Source organism: Galeopterus variegatus, unplaced genomic scaffold (assembly GCF_000696425.1).
Source record: "Galeopterus variegatus unplaced genomic scaffold, G_variegatus-3.0.2 Scaffold1274, whole genome shotgun sequence".
NCBI lineage: Eukaryota > Metazoa > Chordata > Mammalia > Dermoptera > Cynocephalidae > Galeopterus > Galeopterus variegatus.
The window spans coordinates 337,796-359,247 of record NW_007727385.1 but is presented as its reverse complement, the minus strand read 5'-3'; the positions used below and the strand labels follow the sequence as shown (position 1 = coordinate 359,247).

Sequence of the window (21,452 nt, the reverse complement as noted above, 5' to 3'; positions counted from 1 at the left end):
GGCCCTGCTGGGGGCTCCCTGCCGCAGCCGCCCCCCGCGCTCTCCTCCAGCTGGCCGGCCCTGGGGCCCCGGCGGCGCAGCGTCTGGTACATCTACAGGTAACTGAGCGCGCCGCCCCCTTTTTGTGTCGCGGCCCGGCCGGTAGGCCCCGGCCCGCTGCGACCACCCTCCCCCGCCGCTAATCCCTACTCTCGGGGCTCCTCCTCCTCCCCTCCGTCCCTCTGCCCTAACCTCTCTCAGTGCAAGACCCTTTTCAGACCCCTCTTCTCAACCTTCTCATCTCCGTCTCCCTCCTGGGGCCCCACTCCCACAGCCCCCCCAGACACTCCTCAGACCTGGGAATCTTTCCTCCACTGCCTCGCAGGCCCTTCCAGGACCCCCTCAGCTCTTCCGCCAGGGTCCTGCCCCCAGTCAGGCCCTCCAAACGGACCCCTCTCTGGGGTTTGGAACCCACTTGCCCTTTCTGCCACCCTTAGCACCCCGACTCTGGAGCCCTCCCTGTGGGGAGCCACAGTGGCTTCCTCTCAGGAGCCTACACCCCAGCCCTGTCCCTTTGATCTCCATATCCCCACACCTCTTCATGGAGTTGGCAAGTCCCCCCATTCATACCCCTCTCTCCCATTCACAGTCATCCCCCCTCCCATCACACACGCATTCCGCCCCCAGCCTTCCCTCCCCTCCTTTTTTTCCGCTGCGTGTCACTGTGCGACTGTGCATGTGTCAGTGTGGCTGTGTCGATGTGTGTGTGTAACTGCCTGCAGCTGTGTGTGGGGGGGGTGTGTGTGCGTGTGCGTGTGTATGAGAGACAGAGATGGAGAGATGGTGGGCTCCCAGCCCACCTCCCAGCTATGTCCATCTGTGTGTCCCTGTTTGACAGCGTCTGTCTCTGTGTGTGACTTGGAGCAATACTGAGGCTGTCTGGGGAGTGTGTGTGTGTGTGTGTGTGTGTGTGTGTGTGTGTGTGTGTGTGTGTGTGTGTTGGAGTGGGTCTGTCCCAGGGACTGCGGCTGTGCTTCCCAACACCCACCCTCCCGTGCCTGAGCTGCTCCCTCCCCCACAGGCCCTTTACTCCCCAGTCTGTGTTGCTGTCCCCATGTGTCTCTCTTCCTGCCCCAGGGGGTCTGTGTGTGGTGGGGAGAGCATTTGGGCCACTGGTTCTGCCCTCTGCCTGTGTGGGACATGTGTGCTGAGCCTCAGCTGAGCTGCATGGGGAGCTGCATCTGCCTGTGTGTGCCACTTCTCAGCATGGGGGGGGCTGGCTTTTCTGTGGAGGGGCCTCTGGGCAGGACTTGGAGAAGCTCATGGAGATGGGTACACCAGGAGTGGCTGAGGACTGGAGGGGGCGCCATGAGCAGCAGGCTCTGCGCTGTGGGAGCTTGGGTGTGCAAGAGGGACCTTTGGGATGGGGGTGGGGGGAGTGGACGCTGCTGCAGTCTCCGCGTGTGTGGGATCCGGTGCACAAGAGCTGACTGCTGAGCTCCAGAGGCTGCTCATGATCGCCAAGGGATGGCCTGGGGGAGAGCATTTTGTGAGCTCCTGCAGGGCAGGTAGTCAGTCAGCAATACAGAGCATGAATGGGGTGCTGCATGGGTAGTGAATATTGGGGGGAGGGGCGGAGTTAAAGGGGTCTGGGTAGGAGGGTGGAGGGATGAGAATGGAACGTGGGAGAGTGAGGAATACTGAAGCAGGCGGAAGGCTGGATACTGGAGCATGGGGGGTGCGTGGAGTGTTCAGAGAAGAGAAATGGGGAAAGGAGGAAATGCAGGGAATATGAAGAGGATTTGGGGGTGGGGATTTGGGCAAGACAGGGAGAGCACAGAGAGGATGCAAGGGATGCAAATGAAAAGCAAGTGAAAGGAGGTGGAAGGCTGCGCGATGAAGTGAGCTGAGGATGCAAAAGTAGGAAGAGATTTCCATGGATGAGAAGGGGAGGAGGACGATGGAGGGAGCACGAGAGGAACCTGGGGGCTTTAAGAAATGCAGTGGGGTCACCCACAGAGGTACAAGGGGGTGTGGGAGGGATGAAGCCAAGGAGGGAGAGAGGTGGTAGGAGAAGGGTGAGGGGGTCACAGAAGTCTGAGGAGCACACTTTGGGGAAGGGGATGTGGGGTGTGTCAGGGCAAAGTGGGAGATGGAAGGATGGTCCCATGGGGTACGATGAGGGCTTGCAGAAGTGAGGACAGATAGGGGTGGGTTAGGGAGATGTGGAGCTTCGAGATGGCATGGAGGAGTGGAGAGAGAGGCAGAGAGGAGAGGGGGAGACAGCTTATGGAGTTGCAGGAAGCTGTGGGGGCAAGAGGGCAGTCGGGAAGTTCAAGGAGAATGTAGAGGGAAACACCATATATAGCTGGGCACTGGGTGAGAAAGTCATGGGAGTGGGGAGCAGAGAGAAGCATGTACAGGATGGATGGGAGGGTGCTTAAGAGGGAGAGACAAAGGGGGCGCTCTGGTGATCTGGGGTGTCTGGACACTACTGGAGTGTATGGATTGCCTGTGGGGAATTCAAGTCTTGGCTTTGACACTTCTCTAGTTGGTATGATCATCTTAAGCAACTTATTTCTCTGTACCTTAGTTTCTTCATCTATAAAATGGGAACCATAACAGTCAATTCCTCCCAGGGTTGTTGTGACAACTAAATGAATATATAAATGTAAAGTGCTTGGAATAATGTCCGGCATTCAGCAATACTTCAGTAAATGCTAGCCATTGTTGTGTTGTTGGCATAACTGGGGTAAACTACTCAGGTGCTGAAGAGGAGTGCTGTTGGTGAATCTGGAGCAGACATATATGTGCTCAAGGTAATTCGGTGCTGTGGAGTGGAGGGTATTACTACTGCATTTACTGAGGTATTTTCTTGGGTATTGTTGAAGAATGTTATTCACTGTGTGACCTCAGGCAAGTTACTTAACCTTTCTGTGCCTGTATTTCCTCACCTGTAAAGTGGAAATAGTATTTATACCTACCTCAGAGGCTGGTTGTGGGGAGACAGTTGCATTATTTACCTGTGAAGGGCTTCCAATACTGCCTAGCCCATAGTGGCCCATAGCAAGTGCTTCTTCTTGGGCATATCATGACCATGGGAGTTTTATTGATATATTGGGAGCCAGGGTGTTTGGGGAAAGCTTATGTATGGGGTGTGAGGCTTATGTGGGGGTCAAAGAGATTCCAGGGGGAAGAGGGAAAGATGGGGGGCAGGTCGGGGGTTGTGGCATGAGTGAGTGAAAGTGAGCTTGCTGCCAGTGAGTAATAAAGGGGAGCTGAAGGGCACTGCTGGCTGCTGAGGGGACCTGGAGACCTGGAAGGGAAACGGGAGTAGCAAAGGCATAAGGTCTTAGAGGAGGCCGTCAGGATTTGTGATGGGGACAAGGGCGGGGATAAGGATGTCACAGAATGCAAGGTCAGGGAGAGGCAGCAGGCTCTATCCACTTGCTTTTTGAGCCTTCCTGCCCCACTTTGTCCCTTCCCCTCTCCCTTCACCCGCCATTCACCCTTTTCAAGCCCTTCCCTCCTTCTCCCCCAACACCTGCTCCATCCAGCTAAAAAGGTGGCCAACGCCTGGGTTGAATATAAGGTCAGGAAGAAGAAGACATGGTGGTTATGGTGTGGATGTGTTTACTGGACCACGATGCACATTGAGCAGGACGGTTGCTGGCGTATGGATAAGTGAACAAGGGCGCTGCGGAGCAGAGCAAGGCCCATAAGGAGAGTGAAGGCAGGGTGGGAGTACACGTGCACGCGCAGAACACTGTTGCTGTGGTACAAATGTGTGGATTATACAATGGGAGTCATGGGGGTCACGGGAATATACAGGGGTGCTTGTGGGGGGTGATGCTGAAGTACAGTAAGAGCACATTAGGTATTATTGGCATGTGCTGAGATGTGTTCAGGGGGCGTGATATGGGAATATACTGAGATCAGAGTGAGGGGGAGTTATTATTGGAGCATACTGGGATGTGTGGGGGTGTTACTGAAATATACTGGAGTATTCGTGGAGGGCTGTTCTGCTGAATCTGTGGGGGTAAGTAATTGGGAAGCACACTTGGCTGTTGGAGTGTGTTAGGACTGCATGGATATTACTGGGAGATGCTGAGGGGGTCTAGGTATGGTTGAAATACACTAGGATGTGCAAGGGGGGAGGTGCTCCAAGTGTGCACTGAGACAGGCGACAGACATTACTGAAGGATGCTTGAGGTCTGGCAGGGCATCCATTCTGGTGGCTCCTGGGTGTTCGGGGGTGCTCTGAAAGTGGTGGTATTGGAGCCAGTGTGTCTGGGTATTCCCGTCATATTCCGAGGTACTGGATCCTCCTGGCATTGAATGCATATGTATGCCTGAGGCAGTCAGTGGTGATATCAGTGTTGGGGGCTCTTGTTTGAGCAAGTCTGGCCAGGTGTTGAAATAAATGAAATGTATTTGAATTTCATTGACTTCTACTGGATATGTGAGCATTTCCCAAATATGCAGGTGGGGTTTGGTGGCTTTACTAGGGGCTGTCAACATATTCATGAGTGGGTTGCATTTTACTAGAATATACTGAACGCATGCAGGAGATATATTTGAGATGTAACAGGGAATATAAAAACAGCACTACCCACCGGAATTTAGCAGTGATTAAAATGTTCTATATCCACACTGTCTAACGTGCTAGCCACTAGTCACATGTGGCAATGGGGCTTTTTGTCATATGGCCACTCTGACTGAGGAACTGAATTTTTAACTTTAATTTTGATTAACTTTCATAAAAATAGCCCCATGCAGCAGCTAGTGGCCACCATACTGGACAGTGCAGAATAAGCAATGTTACAATATGCTTAGGGACCTCAGGAAGTGCTACTGTAATATTCATACAGTAAAGGAGTTTAGAGGAGTATCATCAAAGTTCATGTGTCTTCTTGGCACTTGATCTAAGGACAGCAAACAAATCCTACTGAGCACATACTATGTGCCACACACTATGCTAAACACTGTATTTATATTACCCCCACTGAACTCCGAAAGCAACCCCATCAGGTACGGCCTGTGATTGTCCCCCATTAAAGATGAGGAAACTGAGGCATAACAGGTCAAAGTCCGTGGGCTCAAGGTCAGAGACAGGAAGTGGCTAGTAGGGACCCAAGCCAGGATGTCTGGTAATCTGGAGGCTTATCTCCCCATCCTTCCCACTGTGCTTGGTGCACAGTGGGCTCGGTAACTACTTGCTGAATGGATGGGTGGATGGATGCATGGATGGATGAATGAGGAAAGAGTGAGTGGGAGAGAGCACTCCGGGCTCTGAGGGGGAGGCCTGTCAGGGCTGCTGTAAGCACATGCACACGGAGTGGGTGAGAGAGATCCTAGGAGGTGCAATGAACGATGCTGGAGCAGGGGCTTGGGTCACTGGGCTGCCAGGTGGGGCACTGAATCTGTGTCTCATGATCCCTCCCCCACTCCCCCCCCATCCCTTCTGCCTCCCTGCCAGCGATTACATCATTAAGGAAAAGACAGTCTTGCTGCAGAAGAAGGACAGTGAGGGGTTTGGGTTCGTGCTCCGGGGAGCCAAGGGTGAGTGCCAGCCTGGGAGGGGATGGGAGAAGGGCTCTCTGACCCAGGAAACAGGGCTAGGGTTGGGGGAAGATGGAGAGGGGAAGGGACCCCAGCCCACTCACCACCCCGCCCTGGGGTGCTGGTCCCTCAGCTACGGTGAGGCCTCCGTGACTTGGGTCTGAGCCCCATCCCCTGCTCGGCCTCTCCACCCCCTCCCCTCCGACCCCGCCGGCTCCTCCCTGTCTGCAGCGCAGACCCCCATCGAGGAGTTCACCCCCACCCCCGCCTTCCCGGCGCTACAGTACCTTGAGTCAGTGGACGAGGGTGGCGTGGCATGGCGAGCTGGACTACGAATGGGAGACTTCCTCATCGAGGTGAGTCCTGGCCCCCTTCTCTTCCCTGGAACTCTGGTGACAAATCCCCAGGCCCCTCATAATCCATGCCAGGATCTGGCTGCCCGACTCTTTATTCCCCTTTGGCACCAGGCTTCGCAGCCCCCAGCCTGCCTTCCAGCCAGCTTCTGCTTTCTTCAGCAGTTCCATCTAAAGGCCTTTCGAAAGCATTTCAAAAGAGTGGCACAGAGATATCCCCCAACACACACACACACACACACACACACACACACACACATGCACACACTCACACACACACACGCATGCACACACACACGCACACACGCACGCGCACGCACACACATACACACGCATGCACACACGCACACGCACACACATGCACGCGCACACACACGCACGCACACACACACGCACACACATACACACGCATGCACACACGCACACGCACACACATGCACGCGCACACACACGCACGCACACACGCATGCACACACGCACGCACACATGCACACGCACACACGCACGCACAGACACACACACGCACAGACACACACATGCACGCACACACACACACGCACATAGACACATACATGCACGCACGCACACACACACGCACACGCACGCACAGACACATGCACGCACACACACACGCACGCAAGACACACACATGCACGCACACACACGCACGCACGCACGCGCACACACACGCACACACGCATGCACAGACACACACATGCATGCACACACACGCACACACACGCGCAAACACACACGCACACACACGCACGCGTGCACACACACGCATGCACACACGCACACGCACGCACGTGTGCACACACACACACATGCACATGTGCACACACACAACACTAAGGGACAAAGTGGAAGAAAGGTGAATAGAGCGGGCCAGGGCTGTTACAGAGAGGAGGGGGGACCTCGCAAAAGTAAGGGAAAGTGGTGGAGAGGGTCATAGACAGCGCGGCCTAGGAGGCCACTTTCTTGGGGACTCAAGCTGAATGAAAGCACCCCTCCCCTCATCTACCCAGTGTCATTTGGGTATGTCTGTGCCACAGGTGAATGGGCAGAATGTGGTGAAGGTGGGCCACCGGCAGGTGGTGAACATGATCCGCCAGGGGGGCAACACGCTGATGGTCAAGGTGGTGATGGTCACCAGGCACCCGGACATGGATGAGGCCGTCCATAAGAAAGGTGCTCTTTCACCTGCTGGTGTGGCCAGGCCTGGGCACCCCGCTGCCATCAGACTAGGACCCTCAGGAGCCCTGATGGCCCATCCCCACTGCCCAAGGCCTTCCCTTCCCCCAGGGACCCTTCATGACCCTTCTGAATAGAAACTGAGGCAGGGAGGGCTCAGCAGGCTGACAGCTGCTATTCTCTAAGTTCTGGGAGCACTGTGGAGGTGGGGCTCGTGGGGGCTTCTCCCCCATGATACTGATGCTTCCTCCCACTGTCACCTCTTCAGCACCCCAGCAGGCAAAACGGCTCCCACCCCCAACCATCTCCCTGCGTTCCAAGTCTATGACCTCAGAGCTGGAGGAGATGGGTGAGCCTGGGGGGCTGCTGGGGCCGAGGGGCCAAGAGGGGGGTGGCGGGAGCGAGGAAGGGGGCCGGACCATCCCTTGAGTTTGTTAGCGTTGTTAGTGACCTGGGGTCCTCGTCCTCATCCTGTCCCCTAATCCATGAGTCAGATTCTCTCTGGCCTGCGTGTGTGTCACTGGGAACGGGTGTTCGAGAGACTCCTTTCCTCTGTTGTCTCGTACCTGTTTCTCTGTCGGGGTCTCTCTCAGGGTCTGTATGTGACCCTCCCTCTATGGGTCGCTCTGTTTCCTTCCTTCTGGCCCCTCTTTATCTGTCCCACTTCACCCGCACCACTGTTCTCCATCTCTCCCTCCGCTAGCTCCCCGAATCCCCAACAACAGAGGAGAGAGAGCCCCTGCCCCAGACGGGTCTAGTGGACCCGGGGATCCCGTCTCCCCTGAGGGACGGGTCGAACGGCTAAGCGCCCCCACCGCCGGGCCCTGAGGGAGGCGGGCGACCCAGACAGGGGGCCCCTCGCCTCCCCTGACGTCCTAACTCTTGGCTCCTCTGCTGCCTCTCCCCCGGGCTAGTCTCCCCCTGGAAGAAGAAGAGTGGTGAGTGGGCACAGGACTGGCGGGAGGGCCCCGGTCTCCCGAACCCGCCGGCAAGCTCGCCCCTGCCCGCCCCCGGCCCCTCACCGCCCCGTCGCGCTTGCACACGCCGTCCGGCCGCGCCCACGGGCCGAGCCCGCCTCGCCCTGCGCCCCCGGGTGCCCTGGGCCTTCATCCGTATCCTTTGCCCACAGAGTACGAGCAGCAGCCTGCGCCGGTGCCCAGCATGGAGAAGAAGCGGACCGTATACCAGATGGCTCTCAGTGAGTCGGCCTAGCCCTGCTCTCCGGCCGCGCCAGGCCCCGTCCCCGCAGCCCCGCAGCCCCGCAGCCCCGCAGCCCCGCAGCCCCGCAGCCCCGCAGCCCCGCAGCCCCGCAGCCCCGCAGCCCCGCAGCCCCGCAGCCCCGCAGCCCCGCAGCCCCGCAGCCCCGCAGCCCCGCAGCCCCGCAGCCCCGCAGCCCCGCAGCCCCGCAGCCCCGCAGTGGCTGCATCCTCTCCAGTCGCTTTCCTCCCCTGCCCCCTCTGCCACCTCCGCACTCATCACCTTCATACCCGACCACTCCACAAACTCACTTCTCCCTCCCCCTGACACCCCCAGCCTCCGCCCCGGGACAGCTGTCCTGTTCTTTGCCCATACCCACTCCTGTCCCTGAGGCCTGCCCGCTGGGCCCGGGAGAGTGTGTCTCCAAGCGGGGCTGCACGCCCCCCGGGATGGAGGCAGGGGTGCCCTTTTCTGGTTCATGCAAGGCGTGCTATGTGCTGCCCGCGGCCGCTCAGTCTCTCCAGCTAGATCAAAGCAGAGGTTCATTTTGCTGTCTCCCTACCTCTCTTCGCCTCCCCCTAGACAAACTGGATGAAATCCTGGCTGCAGCTCAGCAGACCATCAGTGCCAGCGAGAGTCCTGGGCCTGGTGGCCTCGCATCCCTGGGCAAACACCGACCCAAGGGCTTCTTTGCCACTGAGGTAGGCGGCCTCATGTAAGGAAAAGACTTTAGAGGAGGGGTGCACAGGCCAACCTGGAGCCTCTCCCCTTTCAAAGCCCTTCCTGACCTTCCTGTGCTTCATGCTGATCCTGGAGGGGCGGCACAATTCCTGGGGTCCTCTCCTTTCTCCTCACTTTGCTGTTATCACCCCCACACTCTGCCAACTGAGCCAACGGGCCAGCTTCTTTTCTCCCCACTTCGGGGGCCTCCTTTCCTCCCCGCTCATCCTCCTACCTGCCCCACCCCCCAGTCCTGTCTCTCTCATTTCCTCTCTCCACTTTCCATCCCTGCTCCTCACCCTCACTCTCTTTTTCCACCTCTTTCTGTCCCTCTCTGCCCCACCTCAAGAGTCTCAGGGAAGGCAACATGACGTCATGGATGGAGATCCCCCAGCATAATAGTAGGTGCTCCACAAATAGTAGTTACTAAAATATTCATTACTATTTCTGTCCGCACTCGCTAGGCCTGCTTTTCCCCACAAGAGGCTAACCTCTAGTGAGTGCTGATCGTGTTTTGGACACTGAGTTTTATGTGGATTATCTCATGTATTCCTTAGAAGCATCCTGGGAAGTATATGCAGTTGTTAGCCCATTTACTGAGGGCTCAGAGAAGAAGCCAGGATTTCAACCCAGGCACTCAGGCCCCTGAGCCCATGGTCCAGCCATAGCTCTGGCTCGTCTGGTGGGGCCCCTGGCTCCTTCCTGGCTGTCCATCCCACTGGGCTGTGTTTCTTCACAAGAACACATTTTTCCACCCACCAGCTGTCTCCTCCAGAGGCTCTATTGCCCAGGTCACACCCACCACCTGGTGGCCAAAGGGCCATTTACTCTAAAACTGGGTTCTTTGGCTTTTAGGCGGCCATGGACCCCTTTGGCAAGCTGGCATAGTCCTCAGAATAATGCTTATAATTGCATAAAACACAATACATAAGATAACAAAAGAAGCAAGGTATGCTGAAATATAGTTATCAAAATACTTTTTAAAAGCGACATTTGTGATATTGTAATATCAGTGCCTTTTTGTCAACATTAGACAGCAAGATCTGGCAGTGGATCTTAACTACTCTGATTTCAAAATCACGAGGAGTATAAACACTATTTCAAGAATCTGCACCACCGTGATGGGATATGGGAATATCTATGAAGTCTGCTGGGGGACAGTCGCAGGTTTTGCTGAGACTAGTAGGATTTGCTGTGTACAGCCCTAACTGAGGAAGGGTCAAGTTTTCATTGGAGGATAATGAAAATAAAGACATACCGTTCATTCTTGTCCGAGTGCACAGGCCCCCCTGACCTCTATCCACAACCCCTCTTAAGAGTTACACTACCTGCTCTAAAGGATCTTATCCTTTTACAAGAATCAAGAGCATGGGACAAATTTTGTACCAGAGCTTCTGAAATTTCTTTCCGATTTAGAGGTGGAGGGTCCTTGGCCACTTCTCAGGTCTTGGCAGAGTGCCCGACAGGCAACAAGCCCTCACTTTACCCAGGTGCTTGGTTTCTGAAGGAATTCGAAATCTCTGAGTCTATTAGGGTCATCTTCCCTGCCCACCTCCCCACAAGTTCAGTGTAAGAATCCCAAGTACCTGGGCCTTAGAACCAGGCCCACGTGACTTCAGATACTAAATTCCTCTAACTTATTGTGTCACTTTGGACCACACTACTTAATTTCTCTGCATCTCCGTTTCCTACTCTGTCAAATGGGGTTAAAGCTGACCTTGCTGGTTTCAGTAGGATTAAATGAGATCAACTTCCAGCACAGCAGGCTGTCAACAAGTGGTGGTTTCCTTCTTTCCCCTTTTCCCTTGTTTGAGAGATGTTTCTCCAGTGCCCTCTGATCTGGGGCAAGTCATCTTGCCATTCCCCAAAACACTCAACCTGGATTTTTTGAAATTTCACATCCGGCTCTGAGTTCCGTAGACTCCCAAGCTATCATCTGGGGACATCAGCCAGAATCTAGCCTAGTCACCACCTCTTATTTTCAAATCCCCTCTGCCTCTTTCTCCAGTCTTCTAACAGCCTGTGCTTGAATGCCTCTGAAGGCAAGGAGCTCACCACCTCCAGTTGTTGTTATTCTATATGTGGGTGGACCTCTAGAAAGTTCTTCCTTCTATGGAGCCCAAATCTACCTCCCCTGGGCTTCTATTTTTTTGTCACTGATTTTTTTTTTCTTCTCTGAGCTTCTGTCTTCACTCAGCCTCCACTACCATCTTATGATTCCTCAGCAACGTTCTTCACAACCACCCGGGAAGGAGGGAAGGATAGGAAGAGAGACCATCCCCATTTTACAGAAGATAAAACAGAGTCTTGGAGATGTGAGTTGACTTGCCTGAGGTCTCTCAGCAAGTGTGTGTCCAATCAGAACTGAGATCCAAGTTCTTTTCCCCTAAACCAGGGTTCCTAACGTCTGTACTATTGACACCGTTGATCTTTATTATTATTTGGGAAGTCTCCTACTCACCAAAATTCATTTGGACCCCAAAAATCAATATCCGTGGGATTTTTGCAGTTATTCTTGGATGTGTGCAAAGCAGAGAAAATTTTGAGTCACCCTATGCACAGCTCCTAGCTGAGGTTGAACAAGGCAATGTTCTGCTTTCTCATATCAGCCCTTAAACTGTAAGCAAGTGTCCTTTTCTTGGTCTACTTAGTGCCACATTTTTTGTATCTTTGTGCTTTTTATTGGTTATTTCCATGTTTTAAATGTCCCCCAAGCAAAGTGCTGACATGCCATCTAGTGTTCCTAAGCACAAGAAGGCTGTAATGTGCCTTATGGAGAGAATATGTGTTAGATAAGCTTCTTTCAGGTGTGACGTACAGTGTGTTGGCCATGAGCTCAATGTTAATGAATCAACAATATATGTTAAATAAGGTGTCTTTCCACAGAAACACACTAAAAATGTTATATATTGGTCTGGTGACAAAAGTGTGTGGTGACTTTATAGAACATGACTACAACAAATAACTAGAATTGACTGTATTGGGAGCTAGATTATTCTTAGTTTTAGGGGGTGTCCTGTGCATTGTAGGATGTTTAGCAGCCTCCCTGACCTCTACCCTCTAGATGCCAGTAGCAAATATCTCCAGGTACTGCCCAATGTCATGTGGGGGCCAAAGCCACCTCTGGTTGAGAAACTCTGCTGCACACCATTCTAAGGGTAAAAGATTTTAAGTGGACTTAGATGCAGAACACCAGCATATCCATTCACTCATTTAACATTTTTTGGAGGCCTGGGATGTACCCCTCAACAATCCCATTTCTTCGTTCCTCCTTCCAATCTGTGTCTTACCCTCGCCTCACTCTGACTTCCCTCCCGAGTCTGTAAACCTCACCCAGGTGTTCACCTTTGTTGTTGATCCCTGGAAACTCTATAGCAACAGATGAATGTGGATTCAAATTCTGACCTCCACTAACTTAATGTGCCATGTTGGACCATGTTACTTAATTTCTCTGCATCTCAGTTTCCTGTTCTGTAAGATGGGGCTAAAGCCAACCTTGCCCAGTTCTTACAAGGATTAAATGAGATTAACTCCGTCACAGCAAGCTCTCAATAAATGGTGACCCCTCGGGATAGAAAAGAACAAACTAGAGACCCCACTGTGACTCAGCAGTGAACCCCGCATGTACCTCAGAGACCCCACGATACTAGAGACCCTGCAACAGCACATCAGACTAGGTGCAGAGTCTCTAATAATAGATTAGAGCAAGTCCTGTTTTCATTTATTCAACAAATGTGTGGAGCACCCATGATGTACCAGGCAGCCATGGTACTAGGCCCATCCTGTGTGAACTCAGCTACAGGACAAACAAGATCCTGGCCCTCTTGGAAGTTGACATCTGAGCTCCAAAGACCCCTCCCCACAGATGGGCCCAGGCACCAGCCAATAATAAAACCAGCTGCCCACCTGCCCCAACTTCCTAGACGGGAAACTTGCAGGCACTCACCTGAGCTCTTCCGTGGGGACTTTTTTCCTCCGTGTCCAGGAAGCCAGACGTCATTTGCCCTGTAGAACCTCCCCCTTTCTTCTCTCACTTCTGGGTTCTGTGTCTTGGCCTTCCCCAAGCCTCCCTCTCATGTTAGGGGATCTTTCTGTCCCCTCTCACCTGCCATCCTGATCTTTCCCACCTCTCAGTCAATGCAGAGGCCCCTTCGTGAGGTTTCTGCATCTTGGTGGCCTCTCTTGGTGTCTGGTCCTATTCTGCCATTTGTCTCAGTCTCCCATTCATTTCAGCTTCTCTCCCCTCTTCACTCTCCTGCTTGGACCCCTCTGCATCTAGACCAGAGACAGTGTGGGGCACAGTGTTGCCTCAAGGCTTCTTGGGTCAGGTCTGCACAACAAGGAACAGGAGCAAATCCTTGTGTAAAATGCCACTGTTTAATAACTTGGAAATTGGGAGATTTCAGCCCTTCCCAATAGACACACCTTTGCATACAACCTAAAGGGGGTGAGGAAGAAGGCCCGCTGATGCCGACAGCGGAGGTCACAGAGCCCAGGCAGATCTGCTTTAGGTCAAGGCGCCTCTTGGGCTGTGTCTCCTCCTAGGGCTCTGCTGTCCATCTGTCTGTGCCTTCTGTATGGCCTTGGCTTTCTCAGCTACTGTCTCTGTTGCCTGGTCGCTGACACCCTTGTCCCCTAGTCTCAACATAGGTGCTGGTTTTAACCTTCCTCTCAACTCAGTTTCTCCCTCTGATTATTTTTATCACTCCCTCTTGGCTGCACTCGCTGCTTCTGTCCTGCCCTGCTGGGGCTGCTATGACCCTCTCCGTGTCAGGCCCTATCAGGACTGCCATTCCCTCCCTGCCTCTCTCGGTCCCCCTTTCTTCACATCACTGTGTCATTTCTCTTCATGTCTCCCAATCTTTGTCTCTCCCCTTTTGGGATCCCCATCTCTGTCTCTGTCTCCCCGTCTCTCTCTCTCTTTTCTCCATCTCTAATCTTCCCTATCTCTGTACCTCTTTCCCCATCACTATCTTTGTCTTTCCACCTCTGTATCTCCACCTTTGTCTCTGTCTCTCTATCTCTGTCTCCCATCTGTTTCCATCTCTCTATCTCTGTCTCCACATCTCTGTCTCTGTCTGTCTTCTCATCTCTGTCTTTGTCTATGTCTGCCTCGCCACCTCTGTCCCTGTGCCCCCATCTTTTTCTCTCCATCTGTCTCCCTCTCGGTTCTCTCACCTCTGACCTCTCTTAGGGGCTGTCTCCTTAGCAGGAATTACCCAGCCCGTTGTCAGCTGTGTCCCAGCACGAGGCACACACTGGCACTGGGGCACCAGACCCACAAGACGACTGGAGAGCCTGACCTGCAGGCCAACTCACTGAGGAGGAGTCTGCACCGCAGCCAATGATGTCATGTGTAGCTGGAGCATCATGACTGGCTACCCCTCTCTACGGGAGAGGGTGCTCCCCGTTTGTGGACAGAGGTCAGCCTGCCCCATCTGGGGTCATTCCACTTCATAGGCAGTCAGTTCAATGCCTCCTCAGACAGTATTATGGCTTCTCTGTCAGTCTGACGTCTCCTCTGTCACTCTCTTGTGTCCAGCTAACTCACTTTTTGATCCCTCCTCTCCCACATCGAAGTGTCTTCTGTCAGTTTGCAAATATAATGTCTCCCCCATCACTCTGCACTCTCTTCTCTCACTCTGAACCTTCTCTACCCACTATTACCATGACCCCTGCCCTGTCACCCTGATCCCTCCTCTGTCACCCTGACACCTCGTCTGTCACCTGACCCCCCACCCCCACCTATGCATCATGCAGAATGCTCTTCCCACCATCCTTCCCTCCTCTTCATCACCCGCCCCTTGCTGCGCTCCCAGCCTAGACTCTGTACTTAGTGTCTTCTGGAGCCTTCTTCTGCCCCTCAGCAGCCCTGCATCCTTTCAGACTGGTCGTACAACCTTGTCTTTACTCTTTGTACCCCTTTCTTCACACATTTTATTTGATCTTAGGATTTTCTAACAACTCTGATCTGTTTTCTGAGATGCCTCTTTCATCTCCTCCTTACTCACTGGCTTATCTAGGACAAGATCCTTCTTCTCTCTGGCCCACAGCCTCTTTCATTATCATCAAAATGAATATAATCAACCCTAACTCACAAGTTTGCTTGAAGATTCAGTGAGGACATACACAGAAAGTAGCAGGCAAAATGGCACTGCAAAATGCCTCCCTCTACTTGCCACTTCTCTCTCTCTGTGCCACCGCATGATATATCTTTTTCAGTATTCTGTTTCCTGATACCACACAGCTGCAGGTCAGGACAGAAAACCAAGCAGAGTATTTGGCTGAGGCTTAAGGAGGAAAGAGGAAGAGAAAAACATTCAGTAAAGCTGAGAATTGGGCAGGCTGAGAATCACTCAGAGACAAGCAGAATGGGGGGAAATAGGTCAAAAGTGGGATGCATTCAGGAGACACGTCCTGATGCCTTCTTGGAGCTGGACCTGTGCTGTTGATCAGGGTGTTCAGAAGAATAGGACTGGGGTTTACACTTGGGGTCCTCCCCACATTTTGTCAGGGTTTCTTATATTTCCTCCAATGAGTCCTTTATTCTAAAATATTTATTGAGCACCTACTATGTGCATGATTGGCTGCTGGGCTCTGAGGATGTAGGCGTGAACTGGTCAAACAAGGTCACTTCCTTTAGAGAATTTACATTTGGGGTGAAGTGGAATGTAGCAGAATTGGATTCTGCTGTATGTGAGAAAAAAAATAACAGTGGCTTGAACAAAATAAATGCTTTTATTTCTCTCATGTTAAAGAAGTCTGAGGCAGGGAGTCTCAGGCTGGTCAGCAGCCTCCATGGCCATGAAGACCCAGATCCTTCTCTAAATTTCTGCTCCACCATACTAGCCTTGCTTCCAACCACAAAGTGGCCTCATAGTCCAAGGTGATTGCTGTAGCTCTAGCTATGGCACCAGCATTCCAGGTAGCAGAAATAAGAAAGGGTGGAAAGGCAGAAGGGCAAAAGAGAGTACCTTGCTGCCTCTTGGGTAACACACAACACTTCCACTTATGCATCTGGGCTGGCCTTAGTCACATGGCTATACCTAGCTGCAAGGGAGGCTGGAAATGTAGTCTCTCAATAGGTGCCAAATAAGATTAGGGTTTTCTTACCAAAGAAGAGTAGAATAGATATTGGATAGGCTCCATGACCAGGGAGACAGACAGTAAACAAGGAAGCAAATAATAATGATGACTCTAAACTGACATAATTTAAGGGAGTTACAGAAGAATCCTCTCTAGGAAGGAGACATTGAAGCTGAAATCTGAAGGAAACCTGAAACTTGCAGGTCCCACCCAATCCTGCCCTTCTACCACTTCTGCTACCTCAACTTCCATCCCTCAGTCCCTGGCTCCCCAGCTTCAGACACACTGTCCTCCTTGTTATTTCTTGAGCATGCCAGGCTTATTCTCACCCCAGGGCTTTTGCACCTGCTGTTCTGTCTGCCTGGAATATTCTTCTCCTACATATCTGCATGACTCCCTTCTTCACCTCCTTCAGGAGTTTGTTCAAATAATACCTTCTCAGTGAGGCCTTTCTTGACTGCCTTATTTTAAATTATACTCTCCCTCTCTCCATTCCCTTACCTCCATCTGACCCATGTTATATTTTACTAATTTATTTTGTTTATGGCCTGCTTGTTCTTTGTGTGGGCCAGGACATTTGTCTAATTTGTTGCACCTGCAGCATCTAGAACAGTCCCTGGCACAGAGGAGGTATTCAGTAAATATTTTTGAAATGAATTAGTGGGAGAAATATAGAAATAGACAGTCCCAATCCAGGGAAGTGAGTGTGGTGAAAGAGGTAATACGGGCCCTAGGAATGTCCAGGCCAGTGTCATCCAATAGAACGTCCCGTGATGATGGAAATGTCCCACATCTGCACTGTCCAACACAGTAGACAGCAGCCATAGGTGACTTTTGAACACTTGAAATGTGACATTGCAATGGAGGAATAGGATTTTCTTTTAAGTAATTTACACTAATTGAAATTTAATCTGAATGGCTAGTGGCTACCGTATGGGACCATGCAGATCTAGGGGAAAGGGACAACCAGGCCAGAGTGGAGGCCCAGGATGACAAGGAGCCTTCCCACGAAGAGCGCAGGGAAAGGATGTTCCAGGTAGAGGGAACAGCATATGCTGAGGCTCTGAGGTGAGAAACAGCACAGGGAATTCAGAGAACTGGGAAAGGTTTGAATGGCTAAAGCAAGGGGGTAGAAGGGGACATGGCAGGAGGTGAGGATCCCACCCCACAGGTTGGGATTCCATCCTGAGAGGATTTCCTTTCTCTGCACTTCTGGTCTCAGAGATGGAAAAGGGAGATATACGGGGTCACCTGGCAGAAGCCGGGGAGGCAGGGCCCAGCAATGCCTGGTGTTGACGCATTACTCGTTCGTTCAATATGTGCTTGTTTGATCAAGCCCTGTTTGGGGACTCGGGACTGAGCAAGGAGCAAGACAGACAGTCTCTACCCTCATGCAGGCTTCATTATGACTTCATTATGAGAGTCTTTGCACTTTTGCCCTTTCTCCTAAAGAATAAAATAAAATTTATATTTTATGATTGTGTTGGTGCAAAGACAAATAATTATCCAGGCTGGATTTTATTCATTTTTTCCCCTTCTACTTAGAAAAAATCTAAAACATTTCCCCTGAAAGTATGGTGGGCCCTGGTCACTGTAGCTGCAGTGCCTGGGATAAGTCACCCCTGCCTTCAGGGAGCTTCCATGGGAGCGGATATACTATGCTATTAAATGCAAACAACAAGCAAGTAAACGGGAGAGTTTCAGGACAGGGAAATGTGGTAGACAGTGACAGAGGATTGGCAGGGAAGATCTCACTGAGGAGGGGACATGTGAGTAGAGAAGTTAAAGATAAAAAGGAGCCTGTGACAATAAGGAGGAAAGTCACTGCAAAGAGAAGAACCGGGTGTTCTCAAGCAAGGCTAGACCTGGGCTTGCTGGAGGAGCAGGAAGAGGTGGGATGTGGTGGGAACAGAAGGAGCAAGCAGAAGGTGGAGGTAGAGGCTGGGCTTCCTCGAATCAGAGCCTGAGACAGGGATTCTTGAGCCAATAGACACTAAAGGAGAACCTTAAGGGAGTGAGGGAAGCAGGAAAGGACTGCAGAAGGGGGTTAGCAGACAAAGTCCCCGCTGGAGTCTGCCTTCCGCTTGATCCCATGGGGAGCTCTGGAGTGTGAGGTGCACCACGGAGTTAGTCTTGCCTTGTACTTCCATACCGTTTAGTCATTGGCTGTGGGCTGCTCAGACAATCAGGCACATGTAACGGCTTGGGCAAGTCGATTCCATTGGAGAAGGGTGATTCTTCAGAGCCGCAGGCAGGTGACACTCATAGTAGGGGGGGATGGTGGCATATCTCTGTCAAGGGGATCTGGGCAGGCACCAACAGTGTCTCCCTCTGGCCAGAGGTGGGAATTCAGATCCCCTTCTAACTGATATGGGATGTTACTGGAGGATTTCAAGCAGGGTAATAGCACACCCTGACTTTCTTTTTGAAAGATCCCTCTGATTTTTGTGTGGAAAACAGACCAGAAAGGGGTAAGGGGACAAGGGTGGTCACAGGGAGATGGGGGAGGAAGCTACTGCAGCCCTCCAGGTGACTGATGGTAGGGATTTGGACATGGGTAGTGACAAGAGGAATTAAGTGCCCAGATTAGTGATTGATATGGGAAGTAGAACACAGGGTCGACTAATAATCTGCTTTCTTCTCCTTTCTTTCTCCCTCCTGCCCAGACTTTCCCTTCCCCCAGAATTCCCTTCCACCTTCTTCATGCAGCTCTCCGTTCCTGCAGAGGCTTGGAGAAGGAATGGGAGATGGCTGTGTGGAGAAGCCATGAGTCTTCATGCCCTGACTGATCTTTCTCTGCTATCTTTTCTCTCTCCCACAATGACTGCCACCCCGAAGTCGAGCTTCGATCCCCATCACCGCTCCCAGCCAAGTTATGAACGTCCTTCTTTCCTGCCTCCAGGACCTGGGCTTATGCTCCGGCAAAAATCTATTGGTATGTCCCCTGCAGGGTGGGTATAAGGGATGTGGGGCCCAGGGTGAGGCCGGGAAGATGATAGTTTTATAGAGGAAGCAAAGGGGCTTGAAAATGTTCTTTTCTACTTCCATATGTGACCCTAGTTCCATCAAGTTGGGCAAAGAGCTCAGATTTTGGAGCTGGGAAAACTTGGGTATGAATCCTGGCTCTCCTTCCCAGCTGTGTGACCCAGGGCGAGAGGCTTCACTTCTCCGGGCCTTGGGCTCTAGAAAACGGGGACATTATTGCCCCTGCCTGCATGCAATGAGTCAAAGCCCCCACCACAGACCCTGGTTCCTTCTCTATACCTGATTTCATTCATTCATTCATTCATTCATTTATTCAACAAATGTTTCTTGAGCACCTACCATATGCCAGGAATTTCCTAGACTGCTGGGGATATGTCAGTGAACAAAACAGACTAAATGGCCCTGCCCTCACAGAGCTTGCCTTCTAGCAGGGGAAGACGACAGTAGATTATAGGGATAATAAGCAAGAAAATTATGTAGTATGTTAACAGTGGTAAGTGCTATGGGAAAAAAGGGGGGGGGAAGTAGAGTAAGATAAAAGAGATCAGGATTGCTGGGGAGGGCAAGTTTGAGCTGAAACCTGGAGATGAAGTGAAGAACTATAGGGATATCTGGAGGTAAGGCATTCCGGGCACAGAGAACAGCCTGTGCAAAGGTCCTGAGGTAGGACTGAGCCTCATGTGTTTACAGAACAGGGATGAGGCCAGATGGGCCAGAGAGCTGAGGGAGCATGGGAGAGAACACCAGACATGAGGGCAAAGAGGGCACAGGACCCATGTCCTGCAGGATCTGGTGTGGTGAGTCATGCTGAGGATTTGAACTTTTACTTTGAGAGAGGGTGGGTCCACAGAAAGGCTCTGAGCTGAGGAAGAATGTGAACTGACTTGGGTTTTAACAGTATCCCTCTGGTTGCTGTGTGTGTACTAGAATGGGCAGGGGGGCCAGAAGCCAGGAGACCAGAGAGGAAGTGACAGCTATTGCTGTCCAGATAGGATTTAATGGTGGCTGGCCCAGGGTGGTGACCCAGGGGGGATGAGAAGGGGTTGGATTCTGGATGCATTTTGAATCAGCAGGATTTGCTGGTGGACTGGATGTGAGTGAGTGAGGAAGCAAGCAACCATGGATGACTCCAAGGTGTTTGGTCTGAGCAGCTAGAAGGACAGGCTGCCATTTGCTGAGATGGAGAGACTGTGAGATGGGGGGAGTCTGCTGGGGATGAGTTCAGAAGCTTGGTTTGGAACCTTTGGCATTTGAGATGCCTGTGAGGCTTCCAAGTGGATGTGGGCATTTGGATATAGGAGCCTGGAGCTCAGGGGAGAGGATGGAGCCGCAGACATGAACGTGGGAGTTGGCAGCAGAGAGGTAGTGAATGAGGATGGACACCAGTTGAGAGAGAGTAGTGAGAGACAAGAAGAGGGTGGAAGACCAGGCCCTGACAGGTGACAAATAGGCAAAGACTTAACTCCTCCAAGCCTCCTGGAGTTGTTTTGCCAATTGAATCCAACTTCCAGCATTCATGGTCTACCAGTATGAGTCTTACATCTGTGAGGTTACCTGTATCTAATCATTTACCTAACATTTTTCTATGAATTGGCTCCCTCTTTTAAACATTGGCCTCATCCCAAGCAGTTCTATCTGTAAAATCACAGGTTCGATGTGCTAATTGCATTTCTTTCCTGCATTCACAAGGTACATGAAAAGGAACATATAACCACGCACATAAATATGACGATCCCTTCCCAGCTCAAGCCACTTTCGTTCACCCCAAGCCACCACTAGCATACACCGAGCCTTTGTGCGAATTAGAAAACAGGGCGCCCCCTCCTGGTTCGGGGAGGAAGTTCAGCTGAACTTCAGGCCCCCGCCTCCGCTTGCTGTCCCCGCTGTTGGCTGTTGTGCAGTGCACAACCTGTTCGTCGTACGAAAGCGGATTTGGGTTTCCCATAGCTGGGAGAGCCCTGGGCATTATAATCCATGCGAATACCCTAGCACATGCTGGCTGCCTCCTTTATTGTTATTAGTATGTGGTTCTAAGAGAGAGGGGAGCAGAGAGACCCCCCCCAAGGCCCCACTCCTCCATTCTCTGTGTCTCCCCAGGGGCTGCAGAAGATGACAGACCCTACCTAGCACCCCCAGCCATGAAATTCAGCCGCAGCCTGTCCGTGCCTGGTTCGGAGGACATCCCCCCGCCACCCACCACCTCCCCACCGGAGCCCCCCTACAGCACACCTCCGGCCCCCTCTTCCTCAGGCCGTCTCACTCCCTCCCTCAGGGGAGTCCCCTTCAACCCCGGCTCAGGCGGCCCCCTCCCCGCCTCTTCCCCCTCGTCTTTTGATGGGCCCTCCCCTCCTGACGCCCGCGGGGGCGGCCGTGAGA

At 52.3% G+C, this 21,452-nt stretch overlaps 1 protein-coding gene across 1 annotated transcript in view; it reads left to right on the top strand.

Moving 5' to 3' along the window:
- SHANK1 (SH3 and multiple ankyrin repeat domains 1) overlaps positions 1–21,452 on the top strand; it is a 48,059-nt gene that overhangs the window by 20,572 nt on the left and 6,035 nt on the right. Inside the window, exons 15-23 of the mRNA XM_008576028.1 lie at positions 5,459–5,541; positions 5,773–5,897; positions 6,950–7,085; positions 7,357–7,437; positions 8,003–8,026; positions 8,218–8,286; positions 8,868–8,986; positions 18,930–19,026; positions 21,174–21,446. Coding sequence (XP_008574250.1) covers positions 5,459–5,541; positions 5,773–5,897; positions 6,950–7,085; positions 7,357–7,437; positions 8,003–8,026; positions 8,218–8,286; positions 8,868–8,986; positions 18,930–19,026; positions 21,174–21,446 — 1,007 coding nt within the window. The remainder of the gene's footprint in view (positions 1–5,458; positions 5,542–5,772; positions 5,898–6,949; positions 7,086–7,356; positions 7,438–8,002; positions 8,027–8,217; positions 8,287–8,867; positions 8,987–18,929; positions 19,027–21,173; positions 21,447–21,452) is intronic.